Source organism: Phascolarctos cinereus, unplaced genomic scaffold (assembly GCF_003287225.1).
Source record: "Phascolarctos cinereus isolate Bilbo 61053 unplaced genomic scaffold, phaCin_HiC Scaffold_5;HRSCAF=322, whole genome shotgun sequence".
Lineage (NCBI taxonomy): Eukaryota > Metazoa > Chordata > Mammalia > Diprotodontia > Phascolarctidae > Phascolarctos > Phascolarctos cinereus.
Window position 1 is genome coordinate 305,817,122 of NW_027555958.1, and position 20,644 is coordinate 305,837,765.

At 43.5% G+C, this 20,644-nt stretch overlaps 1 protein-coding gene across 1 annotated transcript in view; it reads left to right on the top strand.

Annotated features, from left to right (window-relative positions):
• Positions 1–1,070: 1,070 nt before the first annotated feature.
• The window catches only part of ABCC3 (ATP binding cassette subfamily C member 3), a 69,470-nt gene continuing 49,896 nt past the window's right edge, over positions 1,071–20,644 (top strand). Inside the window, exon 1 of the mRNA XM_020972561.1 lies at positions 1,071–1,254. Coding sequence (XP_020828220.1) covers positions 1,210–1,254 — 45 coding nt within the window. The 5' untranslated portion in view covers positions 1,071–1,209. The remainder of the gene's footprint in view (positions 1,255–20,644) is intronic.

Here is a 20,644-nt window from a genome sequence, read left to right on the forward strand (position 1 = left end):
AAGACAGAATAGCTTTCCCAGCCCTCGGGCCTGGGGAGGGATGAAAACCAAGGAGCAGGGGCAGGAGCAGGCAGGAGGCCGTCCATGCTACAAAGTGACATCTTGCAATTTTGCTCCTTCCTTCTGGGAGAGAGAGAGAGAGAGAAAGAGCGAGACAGAGAGAGAGAGAGAGAGGGAGAGAGAGAGAGAGAGAGAGAGAGAGAGAGAGAGAAGAGAGGAGAGAGAGAGAGAGAGAGAGAGAGAGAGAGAGGATGGAGGAGGAAGTGGGGGAGGGAGGGAGGGAAGGGAGGGAGGGAGGGAGAGAAAGACAGAGAGAGCGCTGGAAGTAGATGGTAGGGACCTGCTTTGAGGGCCTGCTGGGTAAAGCAGCTAGCTGTGAAAACCTGCATCCCGCACCTGCCCGCCCAGCACCGACCCTGATGACAGCTTTTGTCAGTAACTCAGGAGACATTTATTTTGGGGTACATCCAGTTGGTTTTCATCAGTTGGCTCTGGAGACTTGGCATCCATCATTTGGATAACAGACACAAATCTCCTTTCCTCAGTTTGCCTCAACCAGCAGTCTCTTACTGACTGGTCCTGTTTCACCCGGGACAGTGGAGACTTGGGCACTGGAGGTTAAATGGTTTTGAATTTAGAATTTAGGGACATTCTTTTTTTTTTTCTCTTGGAGGTGGGTTGGGGGTGGGAGAAGGTTTAATCCTCTCCCTTCCGTAGCCTCTGGTCTGTCCCCAGTTAGCTAGCCGGGTGGACTTTTGAACGATGATGTCCTATTTTGTGAAGGAGTGGACAGGAAGACTTTAACCCCCAAGTGCCTATTATTTAGGGTGAAGGGTCTATCTGAGATCCTTTATCTCAGTGGCTAAGACCCTCGATTCTTCAGGACTCTCCTCACCCTGGAAAAGTCACTCTCAGGGTGGGGTACAGGGGAGATCCTTGACGCAACCATAACCAAGCCCCAGGGTCACGCTCCCTTTCTCCTTCTAGCGTCCCTGGCCGAGCTCCCCAGGGACCGCTTTCTCAAGAAGTCTGTGAGGCAGGGGGGAAGAACTCACTAGGGAGACGGGCGGGGTCCGGGGACGAGTGGGGGCGTTCCTGCGGGTGCAAGGGGTGAGGAAGTGTTGGGGCGGTTCTGCGGCGGTCACACCCTCCACTATCTCGGCGGGTGCTCAAGGCTCTGCTTGGCTCTCCTCGGCTCCGCTCTGCCCCATGGATGCCCTGTGCGGCTCTGGGGAGCTCGGCTCCAAGTTCTGGGTAAGGCGCGGGAAGCGTAGGGCCATTGTCCGGCAGGGAGGCCGTGAGGCCCCGAGGGAGAGAGGATTCCTTTCTGGGACAGGGGAAGGGCGGAGGCAGGGAAGAAGCCCCGGACCAGGAAGGAAGGGACTATTGCTGTCGCCTTCTTGGTTGCCTTCCAACTGGGAAATCACCTGGGAGGGGGAATGGTGCACTGTCCAGTTAGGGAAGTTGGTGAGGGCTTCCCTGGCACAGGGCTCAGTGTGAACACCCTGAATGCCTAACCTAAGGCGACAGACAGGATCGGGTCCATATGACATTGTGAGCCCCCTTGAAAAGAGCCTGTGCTCGGGCCAGGGAGGATCTCGCAGGATGCTGACTGGTCACCGCCTGTACCCCCGACTCTCTCCGAGCGCGCTTCCGTCACATTCAGCACATAAGTTTGCTGGGTTGTTTTTGTTTGTTTGTTTGTTTTGTTTTGTTTTAGTTTTGCTTTGGGGCTTTTTGGGTTGTTGGTTTTTGGTTTTTTGGTTTTTTGAGAGCAATGAGGGGACACGTGGAAAAGGGGAAGCTGGGAGCTCCAGTCAGAGAACTTCACCAGTTCTTTATGAGGAAGGAGACTCAGCTGGAAGAAAAGTAGCAATAACTAGCGGTTTCCTTAAGGGAATCCTCCCCCCAGCCCCTGCATGAACTTTGTGTTTTAACTCCAATTTCAGAGATTTCTAGGATCTGGGAAGAAGAGAGTTCCCCACATCCCATCCCGCAAATAGCATTTGGATGTCTTGTTTCGCTAGGGACTTTTCAGATGTGGCTCTGGCTTACTAGCTGCCCCGAGGACCCCCAGCCTCACCAAGTCCAGATGTCAGGAGAAGCCAGCTTAGTTCAACACACTTTCATTAAGCCTCTCTTAAGTGCTGGGGATGGGGAGGGGACCTGCGATTTTATTGTTTAGGGAACATTCAGACTAGCTGAAATTTAGTCTTGGAAAGTTGCCTAGCAACTCGAGATAAAATGATTTGCCCAGGATCTCCTAGGCAGGTGTCAGAGGCAGGACAAGAACCCAGGTATTGTTGGTTCCAAGGCCAATTCCCTGTGTGGGTATGGGGTTACAAAGACCAAAAAAGGGAGTGGGGTGGGGACTACTGGTTCTTATACTCTCCTGGGAGGATACAGCTTATGCACAGGTGATTAAATATAATTTAAAGAGAAAAAGTTGTGCTAGTAATTGGAGGCAATCAGGAAAGTCTTTTAGGAGAAGGTGGCACCTGATCTTTGAAGGATATTAGGGATTCTAAGAAGTAGTGGTAAGGAGGGAGAGCCTTCCAGATCTAGGGCTAGGAGGAGCATAGCCAGTCAGCCCAATCCAGTGTTTTTCAGGGCTTCCAGATGTGGATGGAAGGCAGCCAGGATGATTAATGATGATGAAGCAGATTTTCTTTCCTTGTGAGAAGGGGCAACTTCTTGCTTCTCTGAGACACTTGGTTGCTACCATTCAAAAAAGTAAAAAAGATGGTTGTGTCCCACCCCTACTCCAATTCCTTGTTCTATGTTTTCCCAAATAGGTCTCTTGGAGTGGGCTAGGCTTTCCTGTTCAGTAAGAGTATTCATGGGGAGCTGATCTGAGTTAGCCAGTTGACCTCCCAGGTGTTTTCCTGGTAGACTAAGAGCTGAACTTAAGAGGGGTAGGGGAGTGCCCAGTGTTTGGGCTGGCAGAGTGCCAAGTGCCAGGTGCTTACCCTGGCTGGTATGGGGGTGGGGTGGACCTGGCCCTAGCTTTTCTCTGATCCCTATGACTTCCCCTGCTCTAGACAAAAGTTTCATAAGGGAGCATATTCTCTCATTGTTCTTAAATCCTAGCCTTGAAGTATAAAACTCTAGTAACCAGAGACACTGTGACTTATCACCCATTCACCCAATCTTGGATGGATCCCACTCAGGGCTGGTCACTCACCAGGGTCCAGATAATAATAATTAATATTAATTAACTTCCTGTCACCCATTCCCTTATCGTCATGGGTCAGGCAGAGAATATGACCAGCGTTGCCTTTGTTTGAGAGATGCAAGGACAGACATTTAGCGAACTATGGTATAATAAAGAAAGCTCATATTTCCAGAGTTCATTAACCCTTTCCTTACAACAGCCCTATGAGTTAGGGAGTGTAAGTGTCATTATCTCTGTTTTACAGATGAGGAAACCAAGCTTGACATGGGGATGGTAATAGCACCTACCTCACAAGGTGGTTGTGTGAATCAAATTGCATAATATCGCAAACTTTAAAGCACAATGTAAATGTTAGTGTTATTACTATCAACTACCACCTTATAAAATGTGGGTGGAAATTTCTGCTGATCACTCAGATGGCTCAAAAGAAAATGCAAGTACCTCAGATAGGAAGCTAAGCCCTTTGGGAAAGGAAGGAATCTCCGAGGATGCTGAGGCTGACTGATTGCAGAGAGATAGTAATTCCATCTTGCCCTGGATTCTAGGATCAATTGTCATAACTGGGCCGATCCTCTTTATCCTTGATATGCTTCTGACTTTGAGGACCTATGATTTCATGGCTAACACAGGTGGCAGCTCCTCTATAATAAAACAGAGCAGGAGTTCTTAACCTGGGGTCTATTCACTTGTTTTTTTAAAAAAAAATATTTTGACTACATATATTGGTTACCTTTATAATCTTTCATATTTATTTAAAATTTATTCTGAGAAAGGGTTCACAGGTTGCCAAAGGCATCCATGACACACACACAAAGGTTAGGAACTCCTGAAATAGAGTCTTGGAAAGTTGCTATGGCAAAAAAAAAAATTCTATCACCTTTCAGGAAGCCTGGAGATGTGCCTCTCTGAATTTAATTATGCTGGTCTTTTAACAACAGGACCCCTATCTGATACTTTTTCAGTTTGTTGGGACCTGTAGCCAAAGCTGCCTTTGAGTACTCAAGTCACCTCCAGGCTGCAGTGAGCCTTCAGTAGAGGTTACCTTTTCTTTACAGTGTTTAAATATTTTTAGCTCCTCCTGGAGTCGCAGTGCCAACTTCCCCTTTGTGTACCTACATGCAAATTTACTTGATAACAGCTCTTGCTTTGTGAATTGAATGCTGGGCATTATATATTGTTTTGTTTGGTGGCTTGGGAGGTAAGGGAAGTTGTGGTTTAACAATTGAGGGTGATCTAAACACCTTCCAACACCATTCCTTACTTTTCAAGTGAGGCCTAGAAAGAGAAGAAATTCACCAACTAACCTGGGGAGAGGGACAGATGTTTTCCAAACTTGGCTGAGAACCCACTAGTTTTGGTCTTGACACCTCTAGCCCTGAACTTTTCCACAGCGAAAGATTCAAAACTTAGATAGAGACTAACTCAAAGATTTGAGGTAGGAAGAAAGAAGAAAAGGATTGACTGAAGAAGACAAGATAAGGGAGAATGCTTCAGGGATCTTACAATTCTGCTGTAGGTCACTCCTGCCTGTCAACCTCAAGAACTAAACTGACCTAAAAATGAAGTGGCTGATCTAAAAGTGATCCAGCCATCTTACCTTCCATGTTTTGTGGCCCTAGGACTAATGTGAATAGTATTTAAAAGATACCTGAAACAAGGGCTTCAGTCCTAGGGCCTTTGAACTAGTTTATAGTGGACACAGACTTAGTTTGTCAGTTTATTTATGGATTTATGGGGGTGGAGTGGGGGCTAAGGTTAAGTATTAAAAAGAAAGGATGGAGGGTGGGGCTCTTTTCTTTTCTAGAAAGTGACCCGATGAGGTCAACTTCCTCAATTACTTCTACATTCCTTGTAGGGCCTGATGTTAGAGATTCCACTGTAGGGGTGATACCCCTGAAACTTTCCCTGGAGTCAGGACCATGGACAGAACCACATACCCACCTGAAAATCTCACCTGCTAATCTATCTTCTAGCCTGAAATTCTCACTATAAGAGCCTTTTCTTGTAGACTACATCTTAACTTACATTTTTGTGCTGGAAAGGGTATCATAGGACATAGAAGGGATTCACAAAGTCTCAGAATTGGAAGGCACCTCAAAGTCCATCTGGTTCAATTCATACCTAAGCTTGTACATGAGGTGATCTATAAATAATAAAATCATAATAGCTAGCATGTATATAGCACTTTAAAGTTTGCAAAATTCTCTACATATTTTATCTCATTTGATTCTCACAATTGCCCTGGGAGGTAGGTACTATTATTATTCTTATTTTACAGATGTGGAAACTGAGGCCGAGAAAGCACAAGTGACTTACCCAGGGTCACACAGCTAAGTAAATATCTGAGGCAGGGCTCTATCCACCCTGCCACCCAGATGCCTCTATTTTATCTTATTAACCCATTATCTTTTGACCCATCTAAGGGTACCAAAGGAATGAGCCATAGGATGAGTCCATTTTCTTGGGTTACTCTAAGGAAAGAAGTTCTCTTCTCCGCAGCATAGAGCACTGTTCCTTCTAGGGGAAGTCTGGGAGACCTGTGCAGGCAACTGACAGTGTATGATATACTTGGTATGGTGCCAAGGAGGAACTGGAGGACTATCAGGGTACTGAAGACCAACTGTGCCCAAGGTTAGGTCTACTGAGATCTGAGCAGAGCTGAGTAAGCCAGACTCTGGGGATTTATTAACTTGGATTGTTTAATGGCATAGTTTATTGTCATTTCTCAAGGCTGAGCTTCTGGCTTTGGGAACGAGATCTAACACAAATAAATTTCTAAGCATGAGTGATTGACCACATGACTCCTAAATGTAGATGTGTTTTTTGCACGGATAGTCTGAGTGTGCCAAAGGAAATGTGTGTCAAAAGGATGTCAAAACCAGGGAAATATATTGCCAAGGCCCAACTTGGCCTCATAATGACAACCTCCAGCTCTTTATTGAATGCCCACTGTGCATAGTTATGTGACCATGGGCAAGTCATTTAACCTTCCCTGGGCCTCAGTTTACTCATCCATAAAATAGACATAATAGCACTTGTGCTACCTGCCTTACAGGATTGTAGGAAAGCACTTTATCATCTTTAAAACATCATATGGCTGCTGAGGTCTTCCTCTTCCAATGCTACAGAATAGCTTGTCGAGTGACCCAGGATTGTTGAAGGCTATGGCATTTGAGCACAATTTTAGTTTCTCATACCCAGATGGAAGGGCTCAAAGGTGGACCTCATAACTGATCAGCAGGACCAGCTATTGAGTTCTAAAAAGGTATTCAATTTGTGTTAGTGGAAGGAATACCCACAATGACAAAATCATGGAAATGTTAATTTATACATATAAGGTATCCCAAAAGTTTTAGTTCAGTTTTAGGCTAGTATAACACTAAGACTTTTGGGACACCCTGTGTGGGTGCAATCTATTAGCATCCTAGGATCATCCTAGCTTTAGAGCTGGAAGGGACCTTAGAGGCCATCTTAGTCCAACTCATTCATTTTACAGATAAAGGAACTGAGACCCAGAGAGGTTAAGTGACTGACCATTGGTCACACAGTAGAAAAGAAAGGATTTGAACCAACATCCTCTGCCTTCAAATCCCCAGGGTTCATTCCCTTGTACTGTGGTGCTCTAAAGCTCTATATTAGGATCTCTGATTCCCTCCAACAAATAGGGAGTTGTTTCTACTTTCAAGGAAGGTGCTCAGGAAACATTTATTGATTGATAGATATCTCTCATCCCTTTCCTCATCCCCCAGGAAAAAGGACCAGAAGGAGGTCCTGGGAGATAAGACTTTTTGCATGAGGACAGAGAATGACTGTACCATGCAAATGAAATGCAAAGTAATATGCAAATCAACAGCTATTCTCCAGCCTCTGACTATAGGTATTTTAGATAATGAAAACTGGCAGGGTGTTCCCTCTTTACCTCATGTCCCCTATGACATGAATGGATTGGGTTACAGCTGGAGCCAAAAAAATTTTTTGTATGGATCATATTTCTTATTACCCATCATTTCCTCAATCACCACCAATATCAGTCAAGAAATCAACAAGCACTTACTTTGTTCCAAGAAGGTAATAGGTACTGGAGATGTAAATGCAATGAATGAATGAAACAAAATTTCCTTGCAAGGGGACTCTCCCCTGCTCTTCCTGATGGAAAAAAAAGCTTCTTTTTTTTTTTAGCCAATGCACTAAAATGGTATGTGGCTGAAGACAAAATGGGAAAAGAGTGGAGGAGGAAGAAGAGAAGGGAGAGAGGAAGGGGAAGAAGAGAAATGAGAGGGGAAGGGAGAAAAGAAGGGGAGAAGTGATGGGAAGAAGAGGTGTGGGAGGAGAGAGAAGAGGAGGGACAAGACAGGGAAAAGAGGAGAGGAAGATTAGAGGTTAGATGTTCATCATTGTTTCACATGGATTTAAACGTAATAATAATAGGTAGCATTTATAGAGAGTTTTAAGATTTGCAAAGCACTTTCCAAATATCGCATTGGATCCTCACAATAACCGCAGAAGGTATATGTTATTATTATCCCCATTTTACAAATGGGGAAACTGAAACAGAGAAAGGCTAGGTGACTTGCGCAGTGTGACAGAGCCAGCAAGTGTCTGAGTCTGAATTTGAACTCAGATCTTCCTGACTCCAGGTTCAGTACTCGACCCACTGTGCTACCTAGCTGCCTCTTCTGAGGGGAAGAAAAAAAGGAAGGAGGATAGAAAGGGGAAGGGGAAAGATGTAGTAGAATAAAGTGAAAGAGAGGAGGAAGAGGAGGGGAGGAAGAAGAAAGACAACAAGGGAGGAGAGGAGGAATAAGGATCAGGAAGCAGGAAGGAAGGGACTACTTATCTTTATTACCAACAATAAACTTCTTGGAAAAACAGGGCAGAGGGAAGGGAGGGGAAAGGAAGAGTCCGGCCCTTGGAAATGGGTCAATAGCTGTCACTTTAGGTGAGTGATTAATGAAGAAGATATATTGCTTTTTGAGAACCTCCTCCCTTGGAACATCACACAAACCTTAGACCTCATAATCTGACCCTCTGATTTACAGATGAGGATAAAGAGAAGGAGATTGAATAGCCCAAGGGCCTACAGTGGGGAGCAGAACCCATCTCCTGAGCCGGGTTATTTTGTGGTACTACCTACTGTGGTTCTATAGCAAGGCCTGGAGCTCTCTTCTATAGTCTGTTCCCCTTTGAATGTCTGTGGGGATGCCAAGGCAGAATAATGACCCCTTCCATAATTCCTTAATTAATAAAAGTTTTGTGCCTTCTGTAAACCCATTTTTTAAAAAAATTGTACTTTATTTTTTCCAATTATATGTGAAGATAATTTTTAGCATTCATTTTTACTAAACTTTGAGTTCCCAATTTTTCTCCCTCCCTCTTTTTCCTCCCCTCTTCCTAAAATGGTAAGCAGTTTGATATAGGTTATAGATGTGCAATCATATAAAACATATTTCTATGTTAGTCACAGTTGTGAAAGAAGAAGCAGACTAAAAGGAAAAAGCCACATAAAAAGTAACATGAAAATTGTATGTTTCAATCTGCATTCAGAGTCCATCAGTTCTTTCTCTGTGTATGGATAGCATTTTCCATCATGAGCTCTTTGGAATTGTCTTAGATCATTGTATTGCTAAAAAGAGCTAAGTCATAGTTAACCATCGCACAATGTTGCTGTTACTGTGTAATGTTTTTCTAGTTCTGCTCATTTCATTTTGCATCAGTTCATACAAATCTTTACAGATTTTTTTCTGAAATCTGCTTGCTCATTTCTTATAGCACAATAGTATTCCATTATATTCATATATCACAACTTGTTCAGCCCTTCTTTCCCCAATTGATGGGCATCCCCTCGATTTCCAAATTTTCCACCACAAAAAGAGCTGCTATAAATATTTTTGTACACGTAGGTCCTTTCCCCTTTTTTATGATCTCTTTGGGATACAGACCTAGTAGTGGCATTGCTGAATCAAAATATGCACAGTTTGGTTGGGCATAGTTCCAAAATGCCCTCCAGAGTGGTTGGATCAGTTCACAATTCCACAAATAACGCATTAGTGTCCCAATTTTCCCACATTCTCTCCAACATTTATAATTGTCCTTTTTTGCCATATTAGCTAATCTGATAGACATGAGGTGGTACCTCAGAGTTGTTTTAATTTGCATTTCTCTAATCAAAAGTGATTTAGAGCACTTCTTTATATTGCTATAAATATCTTTGATTGTAAACCCACTTTTGGAAAGATCCAAAGCCCACTGAGTAGGATGATTTAGGGGCTGCCCCACCTGGGTATAGTGAGGTAGATCAAACAACCCCTGCCTACTGACAAGGCTGGGGTTTGGATACCGGAAGAGTCCAGACTTCCTCTGGCAGAGGCAGTCCTTCAAAATGCTCCAAAGAACAACAAAGGAGCCATGACCTTATACTGAGGGCATTCCCTCTGCCATTATTAATCACAACCTATCTAGGCCTTCTCATCTTGTGTAATTCTTGCCCTTCCTGGAGGATACCAGTGTATTGGAAGCATTCCTCTTGGTTTCATAGGTATGGGCCACTCTTGGAATAGCCATCTGTTATCCCTGATCTGACTGCAGGCAGTAAGTGGAGACAGCCTTCTTCATGCTTGAGCCGAGGCTACCATACTTGGAGCCTCACCACATGAATGAGGGCCTCTCTACACGTGGGATCTTGTTACACATTGTCAGTTTCTTTCTCTGCCATACATTTCTATAGTAAGAGATAGCTCTGGGATCCATTTCTTATGTCATTGTCGGTGACATGCATCACCTTACTCCCATGTATGTACAATGTGTTTCTTCTTTGTCTTTGGTGTCAGCCCATAATTCTGGTTGTTCCATGATTCATCACCATTTAGTTAGTTTGTTTTTAGGCAATTGGGGTTAAGTGACTTGCCCAGGGTCATACAGCTAGTAAGTGTCAAGTGTTTGGTGTGAGGCCGGATTTGAACTCAGGTCCTGCTGACTTCAGGGCTGGTGCTCTATCCACTGCGCCACCTAGCTGCCCACCATTTAGCATTACTAGAGGTATGCCAGTGTTTAAAAAGATACTTTTTCTGTGGTTGAAGGGTTCAGTTTTGTTGTTGTGGTTTTGTTTAGGGAGCAACTTGAGAGCCGTCTGCAGTTTGCCAGATCAATCAGCAGTTATTTATGAAGCACCTATAATGTGGTAGGTGTTGGAAATAAAAATGTGAAACATTAACTCCCTTCAAGGGCCTTGCATTTTACTAGGGAGATATAATATGTAAATAATAATTAATAATAATAATAATAATAATAATACCATTTATATATCACTTTAAAATGTGGCTTTATTTTATCCTTGCAACAATTCTGCAAGGTAGGTGCTATTATGATCCCCATTTGACAGAGCAGTAAACTGAGGCAGACAGAGGTTAAGTGATTTACCCAGTGTCATACAGCCAATAAGTATCTGAGGCTGGACCCAATGTCAGAACTTCATGACTCCAGGCCCAGAGCTCTATGCACTGTACTACCTAGCTGCCTAAAATACAGACAAAATTAACAAGTGGTGATGGTACTAAGGGATGGGGAAACACCAACAATTGGGAGAAATCAGGGAAGTCCTCTTGAAGGAGGTGATAGGTTGAGTCTTGTGTTATACAAGAGGCAGAGAATAAGAAAGGAGAATAAGGTGCACAGCTTAGGCAAAGGCATGGAGAGTGAAATATTCTGTAACAGCAACAGCAGGTAGGCCATTTTGGCTACAGGGCCAAGTGCCTATGGGGCTGTTATGCATAATCAACCAGGGCAAATAGGCTGGCGCTATATTTACAGTCTGGCTTTAAATCTCATCGGTATTTTAGCCCCCAGGATACTGGGGAAGCTTCTTGAGCAAGGGAATGACACAGTCAGACGCGGCCTTTCCTAGTATCAATTTGACAGCAGTGTGGAGGCTATATCAGAGAGGAATGTATAGGGAGGCCAGTTACAAGGCCATCATAAACATGATAATCTAGGCAAGGGATGATAAGAACCTCCAAGTGTTATCCAGACCCCTTTCTTACTAATGTGAAAGAAATAATTCTGTATTTTCTGTTTTGGGCACAGGCTTGCCAGAGACAGTAATTTTTAATCAAAAATATTCTAATTCTAAGTACCTCTGCCTAGAGGGAGAGAAAAAAATGAAAGAGTAAAAATTCATCCTGCTTTTGAAAATCTTTACCACTGCCCCCAAGCCATTTTGGAATTACAAAGTCTAGTATTCCCACACAAAGATAAAATTCCACTATAAGATAAAACTTAGTAACAGAGCTTAGGCAAATGTTCAGTTAATAGTATGTTTTAGAGCCATAGGAAGGAGCACACACCTGTAATCCTGGTTACTGGGGCCGGAGGGGGCTGTGGCTGATTGATCTCCTCAGCTCAAAAGTTCTGAGCTTCAGTAGGGCTAAAGCCAACCAGGAGTCCACATTAGCAGCAGCACCAATATGATGAACCCCTTGGAACAGGGGGTGTCACTAGGCTATCTAAGGAGGGGAACTGCTCCAAGTTGGATACAGAGCAGGCCAAACCTTCTGTGTCAGTCAGGAGTGGGATTGGGCTTATGAGTAGTCACTATGACTCCAGCCTAGGTGAAATAGTGAGACTTAGTATTTAAAAAAAAAAAGATTGTTTTATAAGAACGAAAGTCACATAGCAATAGTCAATTTTTGACACCTCTTAGACAATTATTTTCCTAAAACCATTCAATCCCTCTTTAACCATTGTCCAGCTGGTCAAGGGTAAATCAAGAGATGCTTCTGTTAGTAGAATTAATCCTTCTTCTTTCTCTTACATTAAGCACTACAGGGAAGACTAAGTCCTTCCAGTTCATTCTAATTATAAATTGGTTAGACTTTCTATAAGAATGATGTAAAGATTCTAAGTGTGGGACATTGTTTGGGCATTTATAGTTGGAGAAAAACTAATAAGAGTTTCTCATTTAGATTGGAACAATGACTTCAGACTAAAGGACTATCCTAATGTTATTTTATAACACAGAGCCTGAAGAGGGCACGGGGAGAATTTGGTGTGCTTGCACACAGCTAATCAATTTCGGGCCCAGTTCACTGCCTATCTGTGGTTTCTACCCAATACAGAAGTATTGATAAAGTAACTCAATGGACTGCTTATTCCTAATCTAGGCAATATGAATTATTTATCCATTGGAGTTTATTAAGTAGGGGGAATGACATGATCAGATCTGTACTTGAGGAAAATCACATTAGTGGTTGAATGGAGGATGGATTGGAGTGGGGAGAGATTTGAGGCCGGCAGATCCACCAGCAGGCTATTACGATAATCCAGGTGTGAGGTGATGAGGGCCTGCACCAGGGTGATGGCAGCAAAAGAGGAGGGAAAGAATAGTATTCCAGAGATGTTGTGGAGATGAAATCAGCAGGCCTTGGCAACGGCTTGGATATAGGGAGGGGGGTGGTGAGAGAGAATGAGGAATCCAGGATGACTCCTAGGTTGGCAACCCGAGGGTCTGAGAGGATGGTGTGGGCCCTCTATAGGAAGGTAGGTGATGGGGGAGGGGAGTGTTTAGGAAGAAAGATAATAAGTTCTGTTATGGATATATGGAGTTTAAAATGTCTGCTGGATATCCAGTTCCAGATGTCTGAAAGGCAGTAGGAGAAGTGAGATTGAAGATCAGCAGAGAGTTTGGGGAAGTGATTCCATTCTCATTAGCAATTCAAGTAGAGTGCCAGAAACACTGGCAAATCTATTCCATTTAGAATCTATTTGTTGCCCTTCCAGTTTCATGTATAAATGACCTTTGATGATCTGGCTTAATTAGGTCTCATGCCCAGTTATCTGCAGACTCATTTTCCAATCACTTCTTGTCGTTTTATGAGGTGATACTGTTCCTTATCTTCTATTATACACTGCGTGAGCTATTGTTCAGTCATTTCAGTTGTGTCTGACTCTTTGTGACCCCGTCTGGGGTTTTCTTGGCAAAGATTCTGGAGTGGTTTGTCATTTCCTTCTCCAGCTCACTTTACAGATGAGAAACTGAGGCAGACGGGGTTAACTGAGGTGCTGAGTGTCTGAGGCTGGATTGGAACTCAGGTCTTCCTGACTCCAGGCCTGGCGTTCTATCCATTGTGCCACCTAGCTATTATATATATTTCATACATAACTATGAGAAGCAGCTGGATACAGTGGAAAGAAGACTGGCTCTGGAATCAGAGGACTGGGTTAAAATACTTACCTCAGTTTCCTCATCTGTAAAACGCTAGAGTTAACTAGATGGCCTCTAAGGTCCCTTCCATAGACCTCTTGGTCTATGATACTATAGCAAATGGATAGATGGATGAGTGCATTGATAATGGGGACAAGGAAGACGGGGGCCTCTGGTTTCTGTGTATTTTAACTTTAAAATGAATTGCATACTGGTGGTATACAAAGTAATATTTAAACCCTTCTTTGTTCCTAGGAATCCTAGCCTTGGACATGGTAGGCCAATGGGGAGGAGACTCAATCCTTGCCCTATGCTCCACCTTATCTTGTCCTTTCCAACACAGTCTGCCCCTCCATGACAGCCAGGAGGAAAACGTATCTTGCCCATAGAGATTTGAACTTGTGAACCTGGTTCAAACTATGCTCTTCTAGCCCACACATGAGAATTCATTTGCTTCTTACCTGTCCTACAGATTTTTCAGGGTATCCTCTACACTATCATCATCCATATCCCTTGCCCTATATTCCTGGGTTCTGTTATAGACTTTAGTCTCTTCTCTCTATAACTTTTTCTTAATTATCTCATCAGTTCTCATGCGTTCAACTGTTGTCTCTATGCAGCTGAATCCCCAAACAACAACGTATCTATCTAGCCTTCCCTCTTCTTTCTCCCAAGCTCCAATCCTATATCACCAAATGCCTGCTGGACATCTCCATATGGGTGTCCCATGGGCACCTCAAACTCAACATAGCCAAAACACAGCTCATCCTCTTTCCTCCTAAACCCCCACTGTCTCCCTAACTTTCCTATTTTGGCCAAAGGTACCACTATTCTTATGGTCACTCAAGATTCACAATCGACGACGACGAGTCATCCTGGATTCCTCCATTTCCCTTCTTAATCAACAAGCATTTATTAAGCACTTACTATGTGTCAAACACTGTACTAGGTACTGGGGATAAAAAGAATGCAAAAACATGATCCCTGCCCTCATTTTAATGGAAGAGAAAGCATGCAAAAAAAATTGCGCATGTAAGATATATACAGTGTAAATTGGAAGTAATCTCAGGGGAAAGGTACTTGGAGAAGTTAGGGGAGGAGGTCCAGGAAAGGCCTCCTACAGAAGATGGAATTTGGGCTGAGTCTGGAAAGAAGCGAGGAGGCAGAAATGAGGAGGGGGAGCATTCCAGGTAGAGGGGACAATCAGTAAATGGAGGGTCTCCCGTGAACAACAGCAAGAAGGCCAACGAAGCTAGATGGTAGAGAATAGAGAAAGGCATAAAATGTGAGGACTGGAGAGGTGGGAAGGGCCTAGGTTGTGAAGGGCTTTCAAAGCCAGTTGGAGGATTGTGTATTTGATCCTGAAAGTAATAGGGAGCCATTTGGAGTTTATTGAGGGAGGGAATGCTTGGGGATGACATGGTCAGACTTGCATTTTGGGAAGATCACTTGGGCACTTGAGTGGAAGATGGACTGGAATGGGGGTCTTGGACTGGAGTCGGGAATCTTATTAGATCAATCTCAGCATCTCTTGCATCTCCACCGTTCTCTCTACTCACCTCACAACCACTTTGGCTCAGGACCTCATCAACCCCTAGTCTGTACTATGTAGGTGGTCCTGCATGCAGTTTCTCCTCTTACTAATCTGCCCTTCATCCATTGTGAAGTTAAAACACAGGTCTATCCAAACCGTTCTCCAGGTTTAAGAAGCTGCTATGGTTTTATAAAATAGCTGGGGCAATAGATAGAGAGCTAGACCTACAGTGAGTTCAAATCTGATCTCTGATATGTACTAGTATGACCCTGGACAAGTCACTTAACCTCCTTTAATTTCCTTTATTTTCCTCATCTGTAAAATGAAGATAGCATTAGTACCTAAGTCCCAGGGTTGTTGTGAGGCTCAAATGACATATTTGTAAAGCACTTTGCAAACCTTAAAATGCTATACAATTAATAGCTATTGTTGGCTTGGGTTTTTTTTTATTTCAATTTTGTTTTTATTTTCAGTTCCAAACTCTCTCCTTCCCTCTCCTTCCTCCCCTAACCATAGAGAAGGCAAGAAATCCAAAATTCATGATAATATGACATCTTGTAAAACATACGTCCACATCACTAGCTTTTGTTATTAATAATAATAGCAACAATGATGATAATAACAAACAACTCCTCCTCTTCGCATTTAAAGCCCTTTACTATCTGGTTCCAACCTTACTTTCCAGGCTGACAGCATGTTTCTCCCTTAACACTCCATACTCTAGCCAAACTGGATCATGGGCTGCTTCCATACCTTCCCTTTCGGTGTCTCAGGCTTTGCACTGTGCTTGGCATACAGTGAGTGCTGGATAAATATTGACTCACTGACTCCATGCCTGGGATACTCTTCCTCCTCCCTTCCACCTCTTGGAATCTTTTGCTCCCTCCAGAGATGAGCTCACATACCACCTCAGTACCATCTCTTTCAAGATGCCCTTCTCCATCCCTTTAGTTGTTGTTCCCCCATTTCCCTGTTCCTTCCTCCCTCCCCCATCACAGTGTATTTATTTTGTGTCCTATGTTTATAAGAAGCGTTGTGGCAATGCCTTGAATTTGACTTGAAGCCAGGAAGAACCGGATTGAAGTTTTCACTCTGCCATAGATTGTGTGACTCTGGCAAGTCACTTAAGCCTGTTTGCCCCAGTTTCCTCATTTATAAAATGAGCTGGAGAAGGAAATAGAAAACCACTCCCATATCTTTGCCAAGAAAACCCCAAAAGGGATCACAAAGAGTCAGACGTGACAGAAACTGACTGAACAACAAAAAAGGCTATGGTTACAGAGAAGGTGCCAGCCTGCCTTCCTAGTGGGACTTTCCTCACCTGGAAATTCCCTCTACTAATGAATTCACAAGTCCAGTTCCTATCCTATGTTTAATCACCTGCTAACTGTTTCTCCCTTCCACCCCTGTAGATAGAAGCTACTCGAGGCAAAGGTTTTCTCACGTTCCTTGTTGTACATCCCTCACCAAACACAGTGTGGGCACGTAGTGAGCAGGTAGCACATTCCTGTTGGTTGATTGTTCACTTGGTTTGGGCTCTGGGAACAAAGGAGATTGTAAATAGTCCCTGGTTTCTGGCTAAGGAGGTTTGGTTCAATGTTTTACTCTTACTCTACCTCCTTTCTCCCCTCACCTTTTTTTTTGGGGGGGGTACTTGGGAAGGAAGTGAGTCAGGGAACTGGTACATTAAAGAGATACATTGTAATAACTTCTAATTGGTCTCTTGGTCTTGAATCTTTCCCTGCTTCCATAGAGCTGCCAAATTGATATTCCTAAAGCATAGGTCAGACTGTGTGTCTTTCCTTTTCAGGAAGATTCAGTGGCTCCCTCTTACTTGTAGTGAAAAAATGTAAACCTCTGTCTGGTGTTTCAAGTGCCTCTGATTACTTCCCCTCACCCTCTTCTACAGCCCAGCCAAAATGGCCTGTTTCTGTACACAAAATTCCATCATTCTTCTCCATGCCTTTACATAGCGGTGCTCACACTTGGAATGCTCTCCCTCCCTATCTCTGTCTCTTGGAATCCCTGCCTCCCTCTCTTTAAAGATTGAATTTCAGTACAATCTCAGATGAGTGGTCTTTCCTAATCTTCCTAGTTATTAGTTTTCTTCCCATCCAAAAAAAATCCTTTATCTTTATAAATATATTGAATTTGCTTTCTTGTTGTTCAATTGGGTCTTACTCTCCATGACCCCATTTGGGGTTTTCTTGGCAAGGATACTGCAATGGTTTGCCATTTCCTTCTCCAGCTCATTTGACAGATGAGAAAACTGAGGCAAACAGGGTTAAGTAACTTGACCAGGGTCACATAGCTAGTAAGTGTCTGAGGCCAAATTTGAACTCCGAATTCCCAGCTGAGTGCTCTATTCACTGTGCCACCTAGCTGCCTAGGATTTACTTAATTAGATACATACTGTTTCCCTCTATTAAAATGTAAACCCTTTTATAACAAGAAGTTTCTTTTTGGAAGGTATATTCCCAATGCCTAACTAATGCAGTACCTTGCACATAGTAGGCACTTTTAAAATGCTTGTTGAAATGAATTTTTGAATGGAATCAGTGCCAGCTCCCTACCTTCCAGTTAGGGAAATCTGCCTTTAGTATGAGGATGCATGGCCAACTTTCTGAGGAGTCTAGGTCACCTGTCCTGAAAGTGTGGCCTGATGTACTTTGGGAAAGGGTTTGAGGGAAAAGGTAACTGAATGGGATTGGATTTGGGGGTATGGTAAAGGCAGGACTGAGAAGACAACCTGTAAAAGATAGATAGAAGGGGCAGTAGAGAACATGGGGACAGCATAATAGAGGGGTGCCCCTTCTGTGGGTGATATGGTATTACCATCTCTATGAGAAAAGGGAAGGGAAAATGGGTGGGGACAGGTGAGAACCTGCTGAAACTCAGCTTTCATTTTAAATCCTAACTGGTTATTCAGGTTTTGTGTTCCCACCTTTTCCAATGACTATTGAATGAAATGAGAAAATCCCACTGTACTGACTTTTTCTTTGTCACATAGAATCTCTCCTGTCATGTATTTAATAGCCCCAACAACAGCAACTCCAAAAAAAAAAAAAGGTGCTGTTTGCAATCGTTTTCCCTGTAGATTCAAGGGGAATCCCACAAAGGGCTCAGCTGAGGTGGAGTGAATGAAAAAATTTCAACATGCTGGAAATTCCTGCCTCCAAACCACATGAGAAGCTTGTGGGATGTGGTTAAGAGGCCAAGGGGCAGGTTATATAGTACAAAGAGAGCCTCCATGATTCTAGTGTCTCTAGGCTAAAATACAAGCTCATCTGACTTCACTCTCCCTTTCTAGGCTGATTGCACGTTGCTAGGCATCCTGCTATCCCACTTTGCCACCTTCCAGCCAAAGTGCCTGCTCGATGTTCCCTACACATGTCATTGTCCTCCCTCTAAGCCTGGAATACTCTCTGTCATCATCTCTTGCAAGCCCTGGTTCAGCTCCTATGAGAAGTCTTTCCTGATTCCCCATAGTTAACACTTGCAACACTCCTCCCCACCCCCTTCTTTGTATTTATTTCTTTATACAAAGGATCATCTAGTTGGTACAGCAGTTAGAGCTCTGGAGTTGGAATCTGGAAGATCAGGGTTCAAATATTGCCTTGGACACTTTACTACTAGCTGTGTAACTTTGACCAAGTCACAGCCTCAGTTTCTTCATTTGTAAAATGGGGAATAATAATAGCACCGACCTCATAACATATGTAGAACTCATTGCAAACTTTAAAATGCTATATAAATATTAATTATTAATGTCTATATGTACTATCCTCCCTCCCACATACCACCCCAGGAGAATATAAATTCTTTTAATTCAGGGATTGGTTTTTTTTTGTCTTTGTATTTCCAAGTGTATAGCACCCGGCACATAGTAGGGATTTGTATTTCCAAGTGTATAAAGCAGCTGGCACATAGTAAGGACTTGTATTCCCAAGACTATATAACACTTGGCACATAGTAGAGACTTTTATTTCCAAGTATATAGTACTTGGCACATAATAGGGACTTGTATTCCCAAGTTTATATACACCTGGCACATAGAAGGGACTTTATTCCCAAGTGTATAGCACCTGGCACATAGTAGGGACTTAGTAAATGCTTGTTGAATTGATTTGAATACAAGTCATTGTCCATGTCCACAGAGGGCTGACAGTCTAGTTGGGTGCCATGATATTTTGTCTTTGACCTCCACAGTTTCTATTTCCCTAGACTCCCTTTAACTTTGGAGAATTATCTGACACTGGACAGAGAATGGGAGAGGTAGATTGGTACAAGAGAATTGAAACAAAGAAAGACTTTTGAATCCTAGGGAATTCCAGCTTTGGAGTAGACAGCCCCCCACCCTCACCCTGTTTCTGCTTCCTCCCTCCCCATCCTCTGGATAGTGGCAGCAGAAAAGTCCCCAGATGGGAATGTGGTTGAGGAGGCCCTATTTGGAGGCTGCCCAGAGGCAAAATCCCTTTCTGATCCAAGAGAGAGCAGAAGCCTACCTCCTGCTTCACACCCCATTCTCCATGACTGTGGTTCTGTGCAGGGAGATTCTGTGATAGAAGGACAGGGGACCTGGCTTCTTTTCCTAGCTATGCTACTTTCTAGCTATGTGACTCTGGTTAAGAGAATGTTGGATCTGGAGACAAAAGTCTCCAAATTTTAGCTCTTGATTTGTACTCCTATGACATGGGGTAAGTCACTTAACCTCTCTGGCTCTCAATTTCCTCATTTGTAAACTGAGGGGTTCGGATTAGGTGACTTCCAAGGTCCTTTCCAACTCTAAATCTATGATCCTACTTTCTCTTTCTGGGCCTCAATTGTCTCATCTGTAAACTGAACGGTTTTGATTAGATGACTTTCAAGGTCCCAACTTTCTAGCTCTAAATCTGTGATGCTACTGTCACTCTCTGGACCTCAGTTTCCTCATCTGTAAAATGAAGGTGAGGGATGAAGGTTCTCTAAAGGTTCCTTTTAGTCCCAAGTCCTAAGATCCTATGAGTCTCTGATTATCTAGAAGTCACTCAGTCCCCAATCTCAGGCAGGGATAAAACTGTAATTACCTCTCCCAGTTAAATGTAGACTGAGGTATAGGGTAGAAAGGAGAATTGTCTAGTACTAGAGAAAGTCACTGGCAATGCACAAGTAGACTCCTGGCAGGCTACATGGGACACGTCCCTGGGGTGGGAGAAATTTCATTTTCGATGCAAAGGAAAGGTCTTTCTGGCTAAACAGCTCTAAATGACCAGACCTTTGGGTCTTATCAACCCCATCCAGCTGTTTAATCGCCTTATGAAGGAGCTGGCTGTTGCTGTGGAAACTATGTGTGAAAGGGGTAGTGCAGCTGGTTCTCAGTGGAATTGTGGTCAGAGAGGGGGTGGAGGACGGCAGTCTTGGCCCTGATATCTGACAGTTCTCATGGTGCAGGCAAAGAAGTGACCCTGGGCTCCTTAGTCATTCAGTTAACGAGATACAGTGCTAATGCTCTAGGCTGATGTGACCCACATTTGCTGTCAGGTTAGGGTAATCTGTGGTTTGGAGTGAAGATGGTGGTGAGACAGTTTCAGTCCTCCTTCTCCTTCAGCTCACTGACACATGGAAGTAGGAGCAGCTAGGTGGTGAAGTGGATAGAATGCTGGGCTTCAGTCAGGAAGACCTGAATTCAAATCTAGCCTGAGGAATTTCCTAGCTCTGTGACCTTGGGCAAGTCACGTAACCTCTGTTTGCCACTGGAGAA